The sequence below is a fragment of the Prunus dulcis genome, chromosome 7 (genome assembly GCF_902201215.1).
Source record: "Prunus dulcis chromosome 7, ALMONDv2, whole genome shotgun sequence".
NCBI classification, from domain to species: Eukaryota; Viridiplantae; Streptophyta; class Magnoliopsida; order Rosales; family Rosaceae; genus Prunus; species Prunus dulcis.
This window is the reverse complement of record NC_047656.1, coordinates 10,921,576-10,943,576: the sequence shown is the minus strand read 5'-3', so window position 1 is coordinate 10,943,576 and position 22,001 is coordinate 10,921,576. Positions and strand designations below refer to the sequence as shown.

General features: G+C 36.5%; 5 protein-coding genes across 5 annotated transcripts in view; 3 read left to right on the top strand and 2 right to left on the bottom strand.

The window, feature by feature from the left end:
- Positions 1 to 1,051: 1,051 nt before the first annotated feature.
- On the bottom strand, positions 1,052 to 2,508 carry LOC117634842 (40S ribosomal protein S28-like). Its single transcript, XM_034369098.1, has 2 exons — positions 2,387 to 2,508; positions 1,052 to 1,538 (listed from the first exon to the last, which is right to left on the bottom strand). Exon 2 carries the CDS (start codon positions 1,535 to 1,537, stop codon positions 1,340 to 1,342), a length of 198 nt encoding a protein of 65 aa, XP_034224989.1. The 5' UTR covers position 1,538; positions 2,387 to 2,508; the 3' UTR covers positions 1,052 to 1,339.
- A 3,883-nt stretch (positions 2,509 to 6,391) lies between these two features.
- Positions 6,392 to 7,444, top strand: LOC117635362 (universal stress protein in QAH/OAS sulfhydrylase 3'region-like). The gene is made up of 3 exons (XM_034369691.1): positions 6,392 to 6,766; positions 6,846 to 6,964; positions 7,330 to 7,444. Exons 1-3 carry the CDS (start codon positions 6,392 to 6,394, stop codon positions 7,442 to 7,444), a joined length of 609 nt encoding a protein of 202 aa, XP_034225582.1.
- Positions 7,445 to 10,035: 2,591 nt separating this feature from the next.
- Positions 10,036 to 11,524, top strand: LOC117634841 (universal stress protein YxiE-like). The gene is made up of 3 exons (XM_034369096.1): positions 10,036 to 10,476; positions 10,903 to 11,021; positions 11,226 to 11,524. The coding sequence occupies exons 1-3, from the start codon at positions 10,168 to 10,170 to the stop codon at positions 11,317 to 11,319; spliced, it is 522 nt and encodes a 173-aa protein (XP_034224987.1). The 5' UTR covers positions 10,036 to 10,167; the 3' UTR covers positions 11,320 to 11,524.
- Positions 11,525 to 17,459: 5,935 nt separating this feature from the next.
- On the top strand, positions 17,460 to 19,204 carry LOC117634838 (universal stress protein YxiE-like). Its single transcript, XM_034369093.1, has 3 exons — positions 17,460 to 17,902; positions 18,667 to 18,785; positions 18,920 to 19,204. Exons 1-3 carry the CDS (start codon positions 17,519 to 17,521, stop codon positions 19,011 to 19,013), a joined length of 597 nt encoding a protein of 198 aa, XP_034224984.1. The 5' UTR covers positions 17,460 to 17,518; the 3' UTR covers positions 19,014 to 19,204.
- A 106-nt stretch (positions 19,205 to 19,310) lies between these two features.
- LOC117635360 (rhomboid-like protein 15) overlaps positions 19,311 to 22,001 on the bottom strand; it is a 3,148-nt gene continuing 457 nt past the window's right edge. The window contains exons 2-11 of the mRNA XM_034369690.1: positions 21,963 to 21,995; positions 21,772 to 21,863; positions 21,595 to 21,668; positions 21,371 to 21,465; positions 21,178 to 21,247; positions 20,844 to 21,022; positions 20,176 to 20,233; positions 20,021 to 20,077; positions 19,719 to 19,790; positions 19,311 to 19,632 (exon numbers count right to left, since the gene is read on the bottom strand). Coding sequence (XP_034225581.1) covers positions 19,627 to 19,632; positions 19,719 to 19,790; positions 20,021 to 20,077; positions 20,176 to 20,233; positions 20,844 to 21,022; positions 21,178 to 21,247; positions 21,371 to 21,465; positions 21,595 to 21,668; positions 21,772 to 21,863; positions 21,963 to 21,995 — 736 coding nt within the window. The 3' untranslated portion in view covers positions 19,311 to 19,626. The remainder of the gene's footprint in view (positions 19,633 to 19,718; positions 19,791 to 20,020; positions 20,078 to 20,175; positions 20,234 to 20,843; positions 21,023 to 21,177; positions 21,248 to 21,370; positions 21,466 to 21,594; positions 21,669 to 21,771; positions 21,864 to 21,962; positions 21,996 to 22,001) is intronic.

Below are 22,001 nucleotides of genomic sequence, written 5' to 3'. Positions count from 1 at the left end.
TTGACATAGATTTTATTAAACGATCTCCAATTTAGTTAATTTTTGTCGAGAGGATCTTTAAATTGTGATTTAGAAAATGAATTATTTCGATAATAACACGTGTATGGTGAAGACCACGCTCAATGAGTTGGGAGCAACTGACTGTATTGTTCCAAACGAATACATCAAGAAACTATGTATTGTTCCAAACAAATACATCAATATGTAATGATCGACCCTTGTTAATTAGGTTAGGTTTTGCATCTGCTTTCATTCTTTTGACTTGGTCTTTGTTCGACCTTTGTTGTTCTTTTTGCTTTTTGAGAAATTTCACTTCAGAATCAAAGAAAGATACTTCTACTTGCTTCTTTTTCTCCTCCTATAGTTTTCAAACAACAACTAGCTTTACGTTTCCCATCTACAAGACTACAAATATTATATCCAAATAGCCAAAACCTCTATAGTTATCATGCACTCTTCCCTCGTACAACAATCAAAGTTTTCTGAATCGATTTCCCGAAGACCACAAAGTAAAAGGAAAACTAAACTTACACAAATAGGATGACCATGTTGCCTACTTTAATGATCCAATGCGGTAAAAATAGTTAGTTCATGTTAGTTTCCATTTGCATTACCCATTTTACCTAAGGGCACAACTTAGGAGACAAAATTGTGATGACCAGAGTCAATAAAAGAAGAAAACCAAAATCTGGACATTGGGGTGGACCTTGTGTGTCTCATTCCTGTCACTCCCTCATTTTCTTTCAGGTGCTTAAAATTTGAGTCCGGATCTACTGTCCCTATTTTCGAGGTCCTTTGCTGTTTCTTGACACATGTCCAACCTTTTAACCCCAAGTGCCGCCAACCCTAACCACACAACCCCACCGGCAGCAACTCCACTCCTCTGCTAGCAAACCCTTCCCTCCCCTTTCTCAATCTTTCTCTTTCTACACTCGACTGGTCTACGCTTTAGTTCGATACCAAATCATTCCTAGTATATATAGACTCAAGGTAAAGAGGTAGTGATGCAATAAACTCTCAACACAACAATGTCAGTGACAGTGTAACGTGATTGAAACAAAATTCATGTGAAACAAAATAGTAATCCATATAAAGTTGCAGGATCCAAACTAAACAGAAACATCCACCATGTTCAACTATTAACCAGACATACACTAGAAATTCCATCAGCTAATAACACACACACTCAGAGTCATGATAAATAAACAAACAAAATGAGAGCATAAATTGGCAACACAACTGCCCTGCACTGCACCAACACAAACAACAGTCTTATGCGAGTAACCAAAACATCAAACAGGGAGACGTAGGAGCTTCACCATAGAAGACCCATCTCCAATCAACGCAACCGTCTTGCTTCCCTCTCAGACTCGAGCAAGGTCAGGATATCCCCCTCCCTCACTGGCCCCTTGACATTCCTCATAATGAACCGATTCTGGTCATCCAGAAACTTGACTCGCACTTGAGTCACCTGCCCTCGAGACCCAGTCCGACCCATAACTTTCACCACCACAGCATGCTTTATAGTGGAATCCATTCTTCACCACAAAGTAATACAACAAAAGGAAAATCAGACAAAATAAATAAACAAATTTTTTATTCCGTTCAAACCCTACAACTAATTCCCCTGCTTCCAAAAGAAAAACAAACGCATCCATCAAGTCTCCTCCAAATATTTGAATTGTAAGAGGAGGACAGACCATTTCCATTAAAAAATGACAATTAGAAATAGAACAAAAGTTATTTCAAACCCAATTAGAAATTCAACCCAGAAAAGCAGCCGCAAAGAATTGAACAGGGTATTTTCCAAAAAACCAAATCATCACAAAAGTATCAGAATCCATTAGAGTTGCATAGCAGCACCTGAGTAACATACAAATTAGTTTCACAGCACAATAGTTAATCAAAAGCCAAAGCTACTTATTATAAGCCAAATACAACTTACCCATGTGTCTCCTTTTCTCTCTTAGGAAAAAAAAAAAAACACCACTAGCCATAACACACAAAACATTCCCAAGCTACCATTTTTACAGGTCTCAACAAAATTTTCACAAATATGACATATGGTAATATAGAGTTTATAGCTTCAATTTTGTATACGATTGTTGCACACCCAAAAAAAAAAAAGCAAGAGAGAAGAAGCTTAAGCCTGAAAACCACAGAAAGAAAATTGAACAACTCGAAATTCAGGTGGGTACCAATTACCCACGATTAAAAAAAAAAAAAATCATTAACCTAAGTCGAACTTTTGGGCTTTAAAGAAGCACCAGTTTCATCAGTTCACTTTGACAATTTATAAAATTAAATATCGTGCTTACTATTGTCCATAAAATAAAAATTAAAAGAAAATAACAAAGAGGAGAGATTAGAGGTAAGCTGTAGGTACCTCTGATTGTCCAAAGGTTGAGACTGCAACACTGGCCGCCGGGAATATAGAGAGAGAGAGACGCACAGACAGAAGCGAGAAGAGAGAGAGAGAGAGAGAGAGAGAGAGAGGAAGTTCTAGGAGATTATAGAATTAGGATTTATTTGATAGTGGAATTACGGAAACACCCTTAGCCCATTGACTCAATGGTTTACTTACAGATTAGGCCCATAAACTCAATGGGTTGCTTTTGGATTTGCCGTTAGTATCTCTTACCTTTTAGTATTTAATGGGTCGTTTGGTACGGCAGACTGTCATGAACTGGATTAAATTTTAGGACTGTTTTGGATTAACTTGGATTGGCCTAAACTGGATTAAATACGAACCTACGTTTGGTGATACGTCGGACTAAGAAACTGGATTGTAAAAATAGTGAAGACCTATGTTTGGTGTTGTATCGGACTAAAAAATAATTCTTGTAATATTTAAATTTAATTAGGAATTTTGACTTAAAAATAAATAAATTCTGCAAAGAAACCCAATTCAAAGATTTAAAACAATAATAAAAAGAAAATAAATCAAATTCTTATATTTTTTAAAGAAACTAATTTTTAATATTTTTAAACCAAAACAAATATTCCAAACCCCACCCCTTCCGTCCTCTCTCCCCCACTCTCCCTCTTGTTCATTCGACAACCAAGCCCCCCTCTCCTCCTCCTCATTCTCTCTCCCTATTTAACAAAAAGATAGGAAAGAGAAGAAAGAAGGCATGTCAGCTGGGGTGGAAGAAAAGAAAAAGAAAAGGAGAGTATGTGGGGCAGGGAAAACCCTTACTTTAAAATAATAATAATAATAAAGTTTTAGATTGTAATAAATAATACGATTATACACATATTAGACAAGAAGGCACATCAGTCCAGTGATATTTGGGCTTATATATGAACTGTGAATAGAGTTCGATTCCCATCATGGCATTTGTTTAAATTTTTAGGTAATTTAATGAAATTGGTCCGGTTTGGGTTTCGCCGGTTTAAAAAAATTCAAATCGGTTCACAATCAGGTCGATAGGTTTTCCTACCGATTTCAATAATTTGAATTAAAAAACTGAACCAACTCTCCAAAACTGGTCCGGTTCGGTCGAGTTTTCGATAATAATGTGCACCCCTAGAAAATGATGAATGGCGCCAGGGAAGAGAAGCCAGGCCAGTGTATCGAACTCGCTTGTACAGTTTAGCGATGATGCTATTTTGTGAACTACATTTCAGACTCACTATATTAGAGGAGCCAGTGAGCCATTTTATAGTCTCATTTAAGTTAGTCCCTCTCTTACCAAATATAGGTTTTAAATGCTATTTAACCCAATCCAATCCAGTGAGGCATACCAAACATGCCCTAAGTATCTACAATCTCGAATGAAATGAACATAAGAAAACGTAAGTGGTTCATAGTATTTATATTTTGCATATGAGGTTCTAAGTTTTATTTTCTTCCTTTTTCAATATTATTTGTATTAAAAGAAAATGCACGAAAAAAAATAATTTAAAGAATTAATTACAGATGCTCACTATTTATAAAATATAAAAGATATAGTCGAAGCAATTTGGTGTACTTGGTCAGAATATTAAAATTAATTTGGCATGAAGAAAAACCTCCAAATGGGATTGTACACATATATGACTGTTTTTATTTTAGTTTTTTCTAAGAACAAATGCATTGCGGTACACCATCACTTTACTAAAGACAAAGGAATAAAGACAATGCCTTAAACCATCATGCACATAAAGAAAAATATTATAAGACTGGTTAAAAACAAATGCAATGAAATACCTCATCACTATACCGAAAGTCATATTTCTCTTTTAAAGGAACAAACACAATTTCTTACCATACCAATTATAAACAAAACTACACAAATTTAATATTGTAGCCCTCAAAAGAAATTGAAAAAATATAAATTAATATATAACTAGTAACTTGTAACCATCGGGCAAAGCTAACAATATAGCTTTTAATTATGTTATAATATGTATACTACTACTATTATGACAAGGTCTATAGAAACTATATAAATAGAATCAAGATGATTGTGATTGTCTATACACATATATAGTCCCCTTTTATTGAGGGATCCTTCAAATAATTTTATTTGAGGGATGTCTTTTAGGGTACCCCATAAATTTTTTTTTCTTCTAATGATCCAAACCATCTATTTTTAAGATCTTCATTCATAGATCATCCTTACAAAAAATTAGACAAATCGAAAACCGTTTCGACATCCAATTGTATCTTACAAAATCAATAAACACGGTGCTTTAAGAAAGTACTAAAATTTCAATAACTCAATTAAGAGGTCAAATGAGTTTTATGAGATTAATTCTGAATTCAATGATAATCCTGAGTTGATTGAAAGTAAACTTATTGAGTTGTTCACCAGATTAAGTTATATAGTTGTTTGTGGCTCATTGAAAGCAAAAGGGTCACAAATAATATTAAACAATAAACGACTTTATGGTACAACTGAATAAACCTGGCATTCGTGTCGTGTTTGTAGTGTTCGTGTCAATTTGCTTTTCTTAATGAGTTGATACGACACGACCCGTTACAATTCGCGAATCACACGACAAGACTCGTTTCTCCTGTTAATAATAATAAATAATTAAAACTGACATAATTTAAAAAAATTAATTAAAAAAAAGCCACTGTGTTTGAATCTGGGTGTTTCTTTCTTGAGCCAAAGACATTCCATTAAACAACTAACATCAAGAGAGAGAAGAGATTAGGGAGGAAATAGAGAGTTATGAAAGGAAAAAAAAGGGAGATTGCAGGTGATGGTCAAGATTGAAGGTTGGATGGTGGGGAGATTGCAGGTGATCTTCACAGCAAACTTCACAGACAGTCAGTAAAAGTGAAAGTTATCTAGGGTTGGCTGCTAAGAATTGGTATTCTCAATTGTTTTCCTGGAATAAGAGGAGTACTAGCATAGTTTGGAGTGTATGATACTTGTAGCAACATATAGAGAGAAGATGAGTGAATTTTGGAAGAGAGAAATCGAGAGAGAGCTGAATGAAGAGACGATTTTAGAGACAACGCTAAATGAAGAGATGCTAGGGTTAGGAGGGATTTTTTAGATTTGAAAATTACAAAATTACTCCCGCTTAACGGGTTGATTCGTGTATTCGTGAATGAACATCGAAATGACCCGTTAACTTAACGAATGACTAACGAGTCAACACAATATCAACACGATATGATAACTCAAACCCGAATGTCCTAAGGACCTTTCTAGCGTGAACTTATAAATCGTGACTATTATAACATAAAAGACGATTGTATTATTTATGAGAGTTGCTACATTAGATTTGAACTTTACCAACATTACTAAGTAATGTTCACTTTCGATGAATTCTTTGAAAATGTCAGTAGTAATAATGCTCATTTTAGGATTGGTAATAAACTATTCTAGTTATAGTGTTTATAAATGTTGATTATGGTAATTTAAAAAAAATATTTATATTCTCCCTTTTATGGTTCTTTTGCCGTTTATTTTTCAGTTTTATAATTTTTCCTTATATGATAAATTTCAATCCCTTCCAATGTTACCAAAATAGAGCATATAAGGACAAAATTATTGTCCCTTGCTTAATTGAGTGACATTTATACTTCCACTTTAACCAAAGTATTAACAGAATAGAATTAACGCTGTTAATACTTGATTAAGTGGAAGTACAGATGTCACCCAACTATGCAAGGGACAGACTAACGGCTCCTATGGGCATACATCACCAGTATGATGACACGACGACACAAACAAACACCATACAACACAAAAAGTTGCATGTGGAATTGGAATGCTCTATTTGCATGGTTGCCACGTACATCAACGTGTCCCTGCACCTCCAAATGGAAACTCACCACAAAAAAAATTAAAAAAAATAATAATAATATATATATATATATATATATATATATATATAAAATTCAAAAGCACCAACAAAAACAACACAAGATATCTCAGCCGAGCAAGTGATGGAGACAAAAGTTGCAGAGCAGGCAGTGGAGGAGCAACAGGGGAAGAAGAAGATGAGGGTGATGGTGGCCATAGACGAGAGTGAGTGGAGTTTCTACGCGCTCAAGTGGGCGCTTGACCATCTTTTTGTGGGGCCCAATGACAAGGCCGGTGTGGCGGCGACCCTGGAAGCACCTGCGGGGAGCCAAGAGAATGTGAGCATGGCGACTTTGGTCCACGTTATGCCGCCGTTCTATGACTACGTCCTCCCCGCTGGGCCCGGTGGAGCTGCATATTATGTGACGCCGGCTCTGTTGGAATCTGTGCGCAAGGCGCAAGAAGACGGTGCTGCCGATTTACTCTCCCGCGCTTTGAAGATATGCAAGGATAAGATGGTAATTAATTAGTTTATAATACTGTACCGTCCCGTGTTGTGTTATATAATTGGATGAACTTAATTAACATGATGTGCAGATCAAAGCAGAAACCCTAATTCTACGTGGAGGTCCGAAGGACATGATTTGCGAAGCCACTGAGCAGAGCCATGTGGATCTTCTGGTTGTAGGTAGCCGTGGCCTTGGCATGGTCAAGAGGTGATTTTCTTAATCCACACAACTTACTTTGTTTAGTGAATTAAGATTTTTGTTGATGTTGGCTCACCTAAAGATGTGGAATGAGTAAAGAAAACAGACGCTCAAAAGAGTTGTCGTTTTGACTGGGCTCTGCCCCTCGAGTGGAAACTACAGGCGATTTTCTCAATCCACACCGTCCACATAGACAGCTTACTACATGTTTACTGAACTTAGATTTTCTCCGTCAAATTCAGGATGTTCATTTGGAATTCACTCAAAATACAAAAAAAAAACATATAAATATTTATTTTCATCAGCATTATTGTATTTAATTTGTATTATTCATTATTTAAATAATAAAAAAATTTGGTTGGGTGGTGGTGCAGAGCATTCTTAGGAAGCGTTAGTGACTACTGCGCACATCATGCAAAATGCCCAGTTGTAATTGTGAAGCCACCAAAGGAGTCTGGAAAGCCACCGAAGGAGACTGGAAAGAAGTAGCTTTTTATTAGAGTTTTTATTTATTTATTATGAAATGTATCAAGAGCAGAAGGTGTAAACTGTAAAAGTTCCTTTTCATGTAATTATTATTATAAATGGTTTCTTCTGTAAGTTTTTGTTCATCTAATTACAAAACTCCCAGCTACGTACATAATACATTGACCAATTTCAGATTGTGAATAGGTATAATTTGGGCATTTTTGGTCTTCTCGTCATCAATATAAAGACGAAAGTAGTAGAACTTAGAAGTGTTAGATAGTGATCGGTTAACTCATGCACCTTCAGTCGGAAGGGCAACTCGAAGTTAAGAGTGTCCGTTTGGGAATGCTTATGTACGCTTATGTAGGAAGAGTAAACGAAACGCTTATGTAGGAAGAGTAAACGAAACGCTCATGTAGGAAGAGTGTCCGTTTAAAGAACTTTCATTTAAAGCGTTTATTAATACTAACTTATGTGGCTAAATTTTCATTTAAAGCGTTTATTAATACTAACTTATGTGGCACATGACATGGTAATTTATGTTATTTGTTATATCATTTTTTATTAGTTAAAATTTTTATTTAAAAAAAATTGCCATAATTAACTTAATTATTTAGTTAAAAATAAATAAAACTTAAACCCTAAATAAATAAATTCTTCTCCACGCCTTCCTTCCTTCTCAAATCTACCATGGCCTCCTCCTTAAAAAATCTTCATTACTCACACCCGACGTTTGACCTCTACCAATCTGATATGTAGCAATTTCAGCCTTCACGGCTCTCCCTGCAAAGAGGTTTGTACACTCTTCTATGCCTTCACGTATGCAGACTAATGTATGCAAAAAATTCTCATACATGACCACGACACTGATACATAAATGAGAAGAGAATTCCTTGGTAAGTATCAATATTGCGAAACAGTTGCAGCATTGAAGGGTTGTGTGATGTATTGCTTGATGTGGAAGATGGCTCAAACTAATAAAAATGAGGAAGATGGATAAAAATATGGGTGATGACCAGAATCTATATAGTCTGTTAACTGAAACCATGGCAAGATTTGGGAAGTGAGGCCATCACAGATGACATGGGTTGACATGTCACGTGTCAAATAAGTTGGTATCACCAAGTTGGTATTTAAGTTGGTGTCTGTAGCATTATTCTATCAAAAAAGCGATTCTGTTTTAGAAACGTGTTTATTATAAACACAATAGAATTTTCATTTAAAGAACTTAATAGGTGTTTTGAGAAATCACTACTAAACAGCCCCAAGTCGAAGCACATCATAGAAGATAATGGGTAATAAACAATGCAAAGCTAAAGGTGTGGATCTAACTAAGACGAACAAGGTGTGGATCTAAACAGACCACCTCTCTAAGCTCGCGAAGTCGGACAGGTGTCGCCATATGATTGGAGAGAGAATTTAATGCATTCCTAATCCCTTCCAAGTGTCCCCACTTGCTGGTATCCTTTGTAATCAGCACAACCACCCAAGCATAAGCACTCCCTCTAACCAAGTGTCCCCACTTGCTTGTATGCTTCTTCTTTTTTGTCTTTAATCATCCTTTTCTTACATATGAAGATATAAAAAATAAAATTTATTTTGTCTAAACTTTTTATTATAGTTATAAAAAGCTATATTTTCTAATATTCTACACACATGTAAATAAAATCAAATAAATTTTGAGTGCTATTAAACGAACTCTAAAATTAATTGAGTACACCATACAATAAAAGTATATATTGAATTACTGATTTATCCTAATATAAAATGACCAAAAATGATATATGGAATTGTGAAACAAATATAATTTTAATAAGTACACAATACTAACTATATTCAACCCTAATCAAGAGATTGCTTGTCCTATTGTGTTTTTAACAAAAGATGTGGTGATTGTAAGAACTTGGAATTGCAAAAAAAGTGTCAACAATTTTAGTAAAAGCATAAATCCATATGAAAAGTCAAAGATTTATAAACACTATTAAAAAAATAAAGCTGAAAATCAACTATAAAATAATGCTACAAGTATTAGGGTGTATCAGGGATATTTTTGGTAGTTTTATAGGATGTACTTAGTTAATTTTATATTTTAATTAAAATATTATGATATACTTAAATCATAAAATGTACTCAATTAATTTTAAAGTTCGTTTAACAGCATTCTAAATTTTTTATGTGAAGCTATATATATATATAGGTTTTATTTTCGACTTCGTCATGGCCTTTAAAATCTCACGTCCGACCTGCACTTTGGTAAGAAGAAGAAGATCATCCATTATGTTCTGACCGAATAAAACTCTGACTGTGAATCCGATCAAAAGTCCTCAGTGGACCACCCGATCTTCCAAGTGTCAACATATAAAACAGGACACGAAAATAGTAAAACACAAAGAGTTGCGTCGAGGTCTATCTCATCTCATATACCGATAATACCCACAGAAATGCCAAAATTGCATGAGGAATTGGAATTTTCTATTTGCATGGTAGCCACGTACATAAACGTGTCCTTGTACCTCCAATCCAAACAAACAAATGGAAATTCACCTTTAAGAAAAAGAGACCGACATATATATATATATATATATATATATATATATATATATATACCATTCAAAAGCACCAACAAAACCACACAAGAAGAAGAAGAAGATATCTCAGCCAAGCAAGTGTTGCAGACACCAATAGTTGCAGAGCAGGCAGTGGTGCAAAGCAGGGACGAGGAGCAACAGAGGAAGAAGGAGAAGATGAAGGTGATGGTGGCCATAGACGGAAGTGAGGAGAGCCTCTATGCGCTCAAGTGGGCCCTTGACCTTCTTCTTGTGGGGCCCAAGGACAACGCCGATGATGTGGCTACAAGCACAGGCACGGCGACCCTGGAAGCACCTCATGCAGGGAGCCATGAGAATGTGAGCATGGTGACTCTGATTCATGTTATGCAGCCGTTCCAGAACTACGTCCTCCCTGCTGCTGGGTCTGCTGAATTGCGCAAGGAACAAGAAGAAAAGGCTGCTGCTATACTCGCCCGCGCTTTGGAGATTTGCAAGGATAAGATGGTAATTAATGAGAGATTCCTTACATATAAGTTTTAAGATTCCTCAATAGAATAGCACTAACACACACGATGTTTTAATGTTTATGTTGTTAAGTTTAGCCGAATTGGCTAGAGCGGATGCACTCATCATGAGTTTGAATTTCCATTTCCCGTAATTTAGATTAGATGATTAGATTAAAGTAGAATATCCCACTTTCCCCCCTTTCTCGTAATTTAGATTAGATGATTAGATTAAAGTAGAATATCGCTTGTAAAAAATATATATATATATATTATGGTATTTTAAAAAATTGTTTATGTGGTTATGTTGTGAATTAATCATTTATCAGGTTGGTTGGTTTCTTAATTATATTTTTTTTTATTAAGGATTTTAATTATGGGTTTGTAGCGATGCATTTTGGACGAACTTAATTAACATGATGTGCAGATAAAAGCAGAAACCCTAATTCTACGTGGAGATCCGAAGGACATGATTTGCGAAGCCACAGAGCAGAGGCATGCGGATCTTCTGGTTGTAGGTAGCCGTGGCCTTGGCATGGTCAAGAGGTGATTTTCTCCATCCACACAGACACAGCTTATTACATGTTTACTGAACTCAGATTATTTTCTCTGTCAAATTCAGGATGCTCATTTGGAATTCACTCAAAATCCCAAAAAAAAAAAATTATAAATATTTAATTTTCATCAGCACTATTGTCTTTGATTTGTATTATTATTTTATTTTATAATTTGTTTTGTTGGGTGGTGCAGAGCATTCTTAGGAAGCGTGAGTAGCTATTGTGCACATCATGCAAAATGCCCAGTTGTAATTGTGAAGCCACCCAAGGAGTCTGGAAAGCAGTAGGTTTTTATACATGAAAATGAAATGTATCAATAAATAACAGATGGTGTGAATTGAAAACGTTCCTTTTCATGTAATCATTACAAATGCTTATGTAGAAAACGCTTTTGCTCCCGTTTGGGAGTTTGGGAGTGCGTATCTAGAAGCACTTCTGCTCTAGAACCACTTTTATTATAAGAACAATAAAAATTGGGAGCTAATTTCTTCATTCCCATTTTCTCTAGTTACACTCCCTTTTGCTTTTTAATACTTTTTAATCAATTTTTTTTTTCTCTTTTCTATTCTATTCTTATCCTACATTAATTTTTTTTAACTTTATTTTTATATTATTTATTTATATTCAATTTTCTAACTTACACTCTATTTTCAGTATTAGAAAAAAAAAATTTAATTAATTTCTTACTCGATTAAAAGAAGAAGAAATTTGTTGAAAATGGAGTACAAGTTGAAAAATTAAGTATAAAGAAAAATAACTAATATAAAGGTGAAGTTGGAAAATTAAGTATAATATAAAGGTAAAGTAAAATGAAATTAATGTAGGGTAAGGGTGGAATAGGAAAGAGAAGGAACAAAATTGATTAAAAAGTATTAAAAAGTAAAAAGGAGTGTAAGTAGAGAAAAGGGGAGTGGGGAAATCATATCCTTAAAAATTTTACTCAAAATTGAAGTCCCATGTGAGAAAACAAATTAGATAGGCGTTTTGAGAAAAGCATTATTAAACCGGCTCTAAGTCAAAGTACTACTAATTAGGCCCTAAGTCAAAGCACTACCAAACAAGCCTAAGTCGAAGCTAATGGGATATCACTACATACACTAACTTCTGTTTAAATGAAAGCACAGAAGTATAGTTTATAAGATGTTTGACAGCGATGGAAAAACTAGAGTTGTAATATAACATCGTGCTTCGAGTTATCTTCTTGTATCGTGCTTCGACTTAGGGCATGTTTGGTAGTGTTTTGACTTAGCATGCTCTCAAACAATATAGAGTATATATAACAACTATGGAACTTAGCATGCTCCCAAATAAAGACACCCTTTTGGGTTTTCTACCTCTTTTTTTTTTAACAGTCCAAGGCAACGGTTCTAGTAGGCTTGGTAGCCCCGCAAGAAGCCACCAATTCTCCCCCTGCCAGCTAAAACATGGGGCCCACCGCTGTTTGGTACATTATCATTGCTCCAAAAGACCATGTGCAGCACAAAAGGGGTCATCATGGTTAGGATTGCTCGGTACCCCTTGATCAAGCCCAAACTGTCGCCTAACCCGGTGTGGTGAGTAAGTCATAGAAATCTCTGAGCAGCTGTCTCCGAGAGTAGGTAATGGGATAGGGGCAACGTTTAACAAAACATACTTCCTGAAGCGACCACCTTGCGATATCGCTGTTGGAATCTCAACAATATCACCAACATCAGCATAAAAGGGCACAAAGGTGAAGGTTTCTACCAAGGTGCCGTAACGGCAAAATATGAAATTTTCAATATTATCCAATAACTTTAAAAAGTTCTGGCCTTTCCTTTGCGTCCGCTTAAACCACCTGCAAACTAAGGGGTGACCATCCGGCATGAAAGAACCCTTGCTCAAGTCGGCCAACTTCATAGCACGCAAATAAGGGAGTGGATATATGTCCAGCCCTTTGAGACATTCCCACAAAAACACCTGCAAAAAACCAGAATTCAAGAGACTCTCCACGCCAATGGTTCCCGCCGCGCTTTTCTCCAAAAGCTGAGTCTAATCAAGTAGCCAGTATAGGTGTCCCAAGAACATGGGGGCTAAGGGGATCGTGTCACCTCGAGCTATGGCCAAAGCCAAGGGAAATACTCGTTCATGCAAGCAGTCCTGAGAGAAATCACAAAGCATGAACCGCCCAAGCCACAGTGATATAAATGCAGTTAGCCGACAAGATCCCTATCTATTCGCATCCCCAAAATATTGTATCCAGTTGCTGAATCAAAGCGAGGTGCTAGGGGCAGTCGAAGCACCTCTTTGTAGAACTGCAAGCTTGTCCATTTCTTCCTGGGTAAAGGCGATGTCAAAAGGGTTTCAGTTGCCACAAACTAGGAAGCGAGAGATATTTACCACGTCCTCAAGAGTAGGGGTAAATTCCCCCTATGAACATATAAAGGTGTGAGTAGCGGCCCTCCACCTCCTGACCACGTGGCAGAGCATCTTTGCTTTGATATGGATGTCCCACAGCTTGGAAAGGTAGATGGCATCAAGAACTTGTGCTCTGTGAAAAATATTGCAAGTAGATGGATCCAGCAGCTTACAGTTAACCAACTCTGACCAACCCTTACTAATGCTGCAAGGATATTGAAAGAATAAGGGAACGGCCGGGAATAGGCCTTTCTCAATATAGCACCTGGAAATTCATGCCTTACTCTCTCTCAAATTGCTAAACCTGAAAGCTTAGCTCCCATGCCACAAGCTCCTCAAGTTAAGTCACTCATCAATTTGTTATGTTTATTTGGCTATTTGTGAAAAAAAACCTAAGAGTGTTTTTCTAGAGTTTCATCAAACTCTTCAAAAACTTTTTTGGGAGCTTGGTTCTTGAACTCAGGCATTGGGGGAATTTTGTTCGTTTTCTTCTTACGGCAGCCCAAGCCCATTCGTCAGGCTGCTGGAACAAAAAGACCCCTACATTTATTTACAACTTTTTTCATTTGGTAATCTACATATAATTGTTTTGAAAGACTCACTAAACTCAAAGTAGAGAATAAATCAAAATTTTCAAAATCCATACAAACCATATGTGATGAGAACATAATAAAAAATTTCTAAAACCCAAACAAATCATAGGTGGAGAGAAAATAATAAATAAATAAAAGATAAATTTTAACAAACATGAATTAAGTAAGTTAACTCAATTGGAATTTGATAATGTATTATATGGAGAATAAGAAAAATAAACAAAAGTCACAAACATGGTTGTAAGAGGGAGGAGGAAGTTTTTGTGTCCACCCAAAAAAAAAAATAGAGAAATAGGTGAAAAAGACTTAGATTTTGAGGATTGGTGTTTAAAAAAAAAATAATAATAATAGATTTAGTAAATTTAAGAAAATAGGTATGCATGAAAATGAAATTCCTGAAATATTAAAGGCATTATAAAATATATCAATATATATAAGTATTAGTATATATATAATATATTTATAAAAATAAAAAAGAGGTAAGGGGGGCCGAGATCACATTGGTCCCTTAGAGCATCCATAATTATGCTCCTTATTTTTTAGTTAAAATTTAGCTAAAAACACTAGGAAGCTATTTTATGAGCTCCTTATAAAATTTCAATTTCAACTATCCTCTCTAGTTTAGAGAATCATAAATTATTTATTTATTTTTTTAGTTTAGTATAAATACTCCCTCTTCATATGAAAGGAATCCCCAGCTATTGATTCAGCTCCTATGACAGAAAAGAATGAAGTCCACCGGCTAATAATAAGACAAAATAGTTAGAATTAAAGTAAAGTAGCATTTAATTATAGGGAGTCTCTAGTAGAGGTGTCAAACGGGTCGGGCCGGCCCAGCACGGCACGAGTCCAGCCCATTTAAATGAGGCACGGCACGGCACGAGCACGAATATTAATGGGCCGTGCTCGGCACGGCACGAAAACTTGGACCGGGCTGGGATTTAAAAAAAGGTCCAATGGACCGAGCCGGCCCGTGGCCCGACATGAGACGGGCTTAGCCCGAGCCCGCTCCAAGCACGGCACGAGCCCGAGCCCGCTCCAAGCACGACACGAGCCTGAGCCCACTTAAATCATCTACTGCATTTTTTCACTACCAAGTTGGAACTTGGAACAGCAAGTAAATAAAATAAAATAAAAAATATAAAAAAAATACCTACTCAAAGTTTTTTTCACTACTCAAAGTTTTGTAGATGAAGATCTCTCATATTTTGAAGATGACAGCACAAGTTCCCTTAATGAAGTTTGTTGAGGTTGGTACTTTGTTTTTGCTGTATGTTGATACTCAAACTTATTAAGCAAACAAAATACCTACTTAAATAATGGTTGGAGTTCCACTTTTTTTAGCGAGATCTGTCTTTCCAAGTTTGAATTTTTGTTAATTTCTTCTAGCTTGGAAATCAGGTGAACTTTTTAGCTGGTTTCTCACTCTGGTGTGGTTGCAGGCATTGGATACTTTCAACACAGCAATTGTTTCTCCTATCTATTATGCTATGTTAACCTCTTTTACAATATTTGCCAGTGCAATAATGTTTAAAGTATCATCACGTGAACATGTTGTGTTTGTGTGTGAGTCTTTGTTATAAATCTAATGTATGTAATCTTTTGGTAGGATTATTCTAGTCAAAGCGTGACCAGCATAGCGTCAAAACTTTGAGGGTTCATCACTGTGTTATCTGGGACTGCTATATTGCATAGTACACGAGGGCCAGATCCACCTTTAATTACAGGTTTGTATGTTGATGATCAGACTGCATGTCTTTTTGAAGATTTATGATGCTCTAAGTATCTTATTTTACTCCAGAAAATAATTAATTTTTTTTTCGGTTGACTGATGCAGGAACGTGAGATGACAAATGCTGATATTTTACCCGGTGTCCTAGATTAATTTTATTTTCCTTTTTGTGTAATTTGGGAGGGTAGTGGTACTCTTTTTCCTTGACCGGATTTTCCTCCTTTGGGGGTTTTTTAAGGCAAGGTTTTAACGAGGCCATATTTTTGCCCTCCACCTTTTTCATATTGTTTGGATGTTTGATTATTAATGTTTTCAAATAGTTCATCATTCCTTGCTTCTAGTTATATGTTTTATGTTTATAATTTTAATTATCTAGTGGGAAAAAAAAAATCAAGAAAAAAAAAATTCAAATTAAATGGGCTTGTTCTTGGGCCCGAGTATGGCCCGAGCACGAGCACGGGCACGGCCCAAGCACGGCACGGCCCGTTTCAATATGGACTTGGGCTTTGGGCCGGGCTGGGATCAATGATTTTACTAAATGGGCCAGCACGGCACGGCCCGATAAATTAAATGGGCCGGCACGGCACGGCACGAATACATTAAAGGCACGAGTTTAAATGGGTTGGGCCGGCCCGGCACGGCCCGTTTGACACCTCTAGTCTCTAGGAGTCTTTTCTCTCTCCTCAGATTTAAGAGCTCCTATAAATCTTCATATTTCAGGAGTTGAAAAGGGAGTATGGTTGAAGTTGGATTTTCTCATCTCATTTTTAAATTTTATCTAAGAATGTTGTTTAAGGAGTCAATACTCTTAGTGATCCACCCCGGGAATTAGGGGTAGTTGGGACCTAGTAACGGACCACCTCCCAAAGCTCACCAACTTGAACATGTGTCACCATATGGTTGGAGAGAGAATGTATTCCTACTCCCTTTCAGGTGTCCCCATTGGCTCGTCCCCCTCTTTTGTAACAAGCACAAGAAGTCATGATGCCAAAATCATTCCCTCTAACCATGATGGCAGCATGGCTAGAGACACCCCTCCTGCCAGGAGTTCCATTTCTCCTTCATCTCTTATAAATATTCCTGACTTACATCCAAACAAGGTAATAACTTCTCTACTCCCAGAAATTATGTTCGTTTGCTCTCTCAACACACTACCTTTACTCAATTATGACGTTGACATCAGAAAAAGTTGACTGGTACTACACCAGTGCTTCTTTGGTGACATGCTCTTTCGGTAAGAAGAAGAAGATCATCCATTATGTTCTGACCCAATAAAAATCTGACTGTGATCCGATCAAAAGTCGTCAGTTGACCACCCGAATTCAAGTGTCGACAGATAAAACCACCCGACTTTCCAAGTGTCAACAGATAAAACAGGACACGATGTGTTACTTTCACAAATAAGCTTGAGTTTACATATTACGAATTAAATTTAAATTGAGAAGAATTTCGCAGGTCACGGGGATGACACGACACCAAAATAGTAAAACACAAAGAGTTGCGTCGAGGTCTATCTCATCTCATATACCCCACGGAAATGCCAAAATTGTATGAGGAATTGGAATTTTCTATTTGCGTGGTTGCCACGTACATAAACGTGTCCTTTTACCTCCAATCTAAACAAATAAGAAACAAATGGAAATTCACCTCTAAGGGGAAAAAAAAATGAAAAAAGAGAGAGAGAGAGAGAGAGAGGCCGACAAATATATATGTATGTATGTATATATACCATTCAAAAGCACCAACAAAACCACACAACAAGAAGATATCTCAGCCAAGCAAGTGATGCAGACAACAATAGTTGCAGAGCAGGCAGTGGTGCAGAGCGGGGACGACGAGCAACAGAGGAAGAAGGAGAAGATGAGGGTGGTGGTGGCCATAGACGGAAGTGAGGGGAGCTTCTATGCTCTCAAGTGGGCCCTTGACCTTCTTCTTGTGCGGCCCAAGGACAACGCCGATGATGTGGCTACAAGCACAGACACGGCGACCCTGGAAGCACCTCTTGCAGGGAGCCATGAGAATGTGAGCATGGTGACTCTTGTTTATGTTATGCAGCCGTTCCAGAACTACGTCCTCTCTGCTGCTGTGTCTGGTGAATTGCGCAAGGAACAAGAAGAAAGGGCTGCCGCTATACTCGCCCGCGCTTTGGAGATTTGCAAGGATAAGAAGGTAATTAATTTAGTTTAGTAGGACGAAATATTAAAGGAAGTTAGAAGTTCTACCTCAAAATCAATTGGCAATAGGGAGTAATCCAACTTCTTATAAGTTCTTGTTAGGTTTTTTAACTTTTCAATGTGAGATTTTTTACTTTCATATTCTCACACGTTCCCTCTAATATCATGAAGGAAGTTGAAGTTTTACCTCAAAACTAATTGGCTATGAGGGCAGTAACTCAATTCCTTGTAAGTTCTTATTAGGTTTCCTTAACTTTTTAATGTGAGACTTTTTATTTTCACATTCTGACACTCACTTAAATGGTTGTTATTTTTGTGTGTGTGTTTTTTTTAAACACCGTGTTTATCAAATTTGTGGATGACAAATTTGTGAATTGTCTATCCTTTTAAATCTGTAAATAAAACTTAAAAAATAGACTGATCGTGGAAATACAATAGATTTGAATGAAACTTAAAAAATAGATGGTTCTGATTGTGAAAATACAATGCGAGTCGAGTCTCACGAGTGATTCTTTGCATAAGTTTAAGATCCCTCAATAGACTAGCACTCTTAACACACACACACACACGATGTTTTAATGTTTATGTTGTTATTTTGTGAATTAATCATTTATCAGGTTGGTTTATGTATCTAAGGATTTCTCTTTGCATTATTAGTTTCTCAATTAATGATTCTAATTATGGGTTCAGATAATTAGATGAGAGGTTTTGTGATGCATTTGGGTGAACTTAACTAACATGATTCTAGTAATTGTGCAGATCAAAGCAGAAACCCTAATTCTAAGTGGAGATCCGAAGGACATGATTTGTCAAGCCACAGAGCAGATGCATGTGGATCTTTTGGTTGTAGGCAGCCGTGGCCTTGGCATAATCAAGAGGTGATTTTTTTGTTAATGTTCATTTGGAATTCCTGCTTACAATTGTCACGCAAAAATCCAAACAACATTTATTCTATTTTATTTATATCATTAATTTAATTTAATTTAATTTTGCTTTTTGTTGGGTGGTGCAGAACATTCATAGGAAGCGTGAGTGACTACTGCGCACATCACGCAAAATGCCCAGTTGTAATTGTGAAGCCACCCAAGGAGTCTGGAAAGCATTAGGGTTTTATACATGAGAAATAAAATGTACCAATAAATAACAGATGGTGTGAATTGAAAAAGCTCCTTTCCATGTAATCATTACAAATGCTTATGTAGAAAACGCTTTTGCTCCCGTTTGGGAGTGCTTATCTAGAAGCAATTCTGCTCTAGAACCACTTTTATTATAAGCACAACAAAATTTTTACTCAAAACTGAAGTCCTATTTGAGAAAACAAATTAGATATGCGTTTCGAGAAAAGCACTACCAAATAGGCCCTAAATGAACCACTATACAAGAAGATAATGGGTAACAAACAATGCAAAGCTAAAGGTGTGGATGTTTTATATTACAACTCTAGTTTTTCCATTGCTGTCAAATGTTATAACTACTTCTGTGCCTTCATTTAAACAGATGTTAGTGTGTGTAGTGATATCCCATTAAGAATCTTCCTTCCCCCAGACCAAATAATCTCAGCATGCTCTCAAACAATACAGAGTATACAGATATGGAACTTTACATAAACGTGAAAATGAACATGGAACTTTACATAAACGTGAAAATGAACCGGGCCCATCAAACCGGGTCGACCGAGGTCCATTTTGAGAAGTCAAATAGTTAGCTCGCTTGCTTGGATTAGCCCTGCAGATAATTCCCAGTCCCCATTATTAAACCAAGAAATCTCAACAGTCGACAATTTGGGAAACAAATGAGTTTGAAAGACAGACCTGTTGGCTCAGAATTTCCACTGCCACATTAAGATCCCCATCTGCAGCTGCAAGAGCAACTTCTACCTGTGTCTGTAACCCATACGAAGACATTTAGTGACATTCAAAGATTTCTTCATTAAAGCAAGCATCAGCTATAAGGCTGAACATAAAACTATGCTCCTCGATCCTAAAACAATTTTCATAACTAGCCTTGCATTCTTCAACTCTACGAATATGAATCAAGCTAGATAAGGAAAATGTATACTATATAGGATGGTTAGCTCATTGGATCAAGGAAAAGGAATTTTCAAGTTTTTTACCCTTTCAAAGCCCATTGATACAAGCTTCTGGATTTCTTCTTCAGAAATAACATAATCCTGCACTCAAATGACAAGTAAACCAAGATATATGTGTAAATCAGATGAGCTTGAAGATGTTGAAAGGAAAACTCAACTTATTGATTAAAAGAACAAACCTGATGGTGCACAGGAACTTCTGCTGCGGCGACTGATGTATTATTTAGGGTTGACCGCCTGAAAATATCAAGGAAATAGATAGTACCAGTTTCCAGTCAGAAGCATGGTTAGGAACTCTTCGAATAACAAACTAATGTAAAAATTCTGTTTTTGCACTATTTAAACATGACTCAGACCCGAGGTTAGGAGTGATGGGTTTACTGTCCAAGTCACAAAAGTAAAGACATTCCTTTGTATTTCATAGCACAGAAAAGTTCTCTCTCTTTCTCTAAAACATGCCATCAGTAGTGATTAATCACGGGCAAGATAATTTTCTATCTTTACAACAAGCCATTAGTAGTGATTAATCATTAACAATGTTACTGCCAGAATCACCATTACCACCACAACCACTAACATTATAACCTTTTCCACATCTGGAAAAAAATTACTCATGCATCTTAATCAACGTGAAAGACTGGTTGCGATAGTGTAACCTCAGTTACATATCTTTTCTCACCAACGAGAAAAACTCTTCTGAATCCATTCAATATAGAAATGCATGGGTGAAAGAACAAGAAAGCCTTTACAAGTGATGAACTAACTACCAAATTTCTTGTAAACTGAAAAACACAATCCATGAACAGAAATAGCTCGTTAACCTAGAAGCAGGAAGTTTTTCTAGTACCTTCCATCAGATAACTGCTGTCCTGTACCAATAACTGCCATGTCTGATGGATGTTCTGAGTTGCTATTATCCAAAAGTCTAACATGTAAGTTTGATTCTGAATTAGCATCAGAAGCAGTATTTCGACCAGATCCAAGTGTTCTTCCCCTCCCAGGAAACATGTGACCATCTTGTGCTGACTGCATTATTACAACAGGAAGTCATCAAATTCAATAACTTAATCTACATTCACCAATCACCGAGGGTTAAAGATTACAACGAAGTGTGCAATTTTAAAGATTGAATTGAAGGGTAAAACAGCCTTAACACAAGTGGAAGAAAAAGAAAAACAAACCTGTGCAGATGTTTCCCTCTGTGGAATCCATGAAGACAAGTTTCTCCAGATACTTCCGGCAGAGAATCCACTGGTTAGAAAATATATCATTTTACGACTCTTATAGTACATATAATTGTAGTCTGTTAAGAAGAGTAGAAGGTGCTTAATTTATCAACAAGGAAACATTGAAAAACAAAAAAATATTACTTACCTAGATGCTGTACCTTGGCTTGAATATGTAGGGATGAAGGCTGAAGGATTCCCACCAGTGCACAAAATAAATTTAGGCCGCCTCACACAAGTTAACTGAAAACATAATATTTTAAAAGAACAACAATTAGACATCCATGCAAATTATGAATGCACAGGTTAGAAAAGATAAAAGAATAATAGTAAGTTTCCAAATTGATCGATCATCAAAAGCAGTTTACTTACAAGCAACGAGGAGGCCTCAATTGTAGAATAGAAGGATGGTCCGGGAATGAGGAAATTGAATAATCCGTAAGTATCTGTATTGTAAAGACAAGACATAGAATTGTCACCAACTCCCTCGTGTAACATGGCACAGCAAAATAGAAGAGGGGAATAATATTAGAATGGGAGAAAACTTACATGCAAAGCCAGACAAAATGCCACATAGGTGCCCCAGTAAAGAAACATTTGTCATAACAACTTGGAACACTACCAGCAAGATCCATACATACCTGAAACAGATATTTAAGTAAATATGTCAAAATATTACCAAAAGAGGCAATGTAAAATGAACAGAATTACACATCACATAAGCATGTTACTGTAATTACCATTTAGCAGGTACGTTAAAGAGTCCAAAGACACTGCAG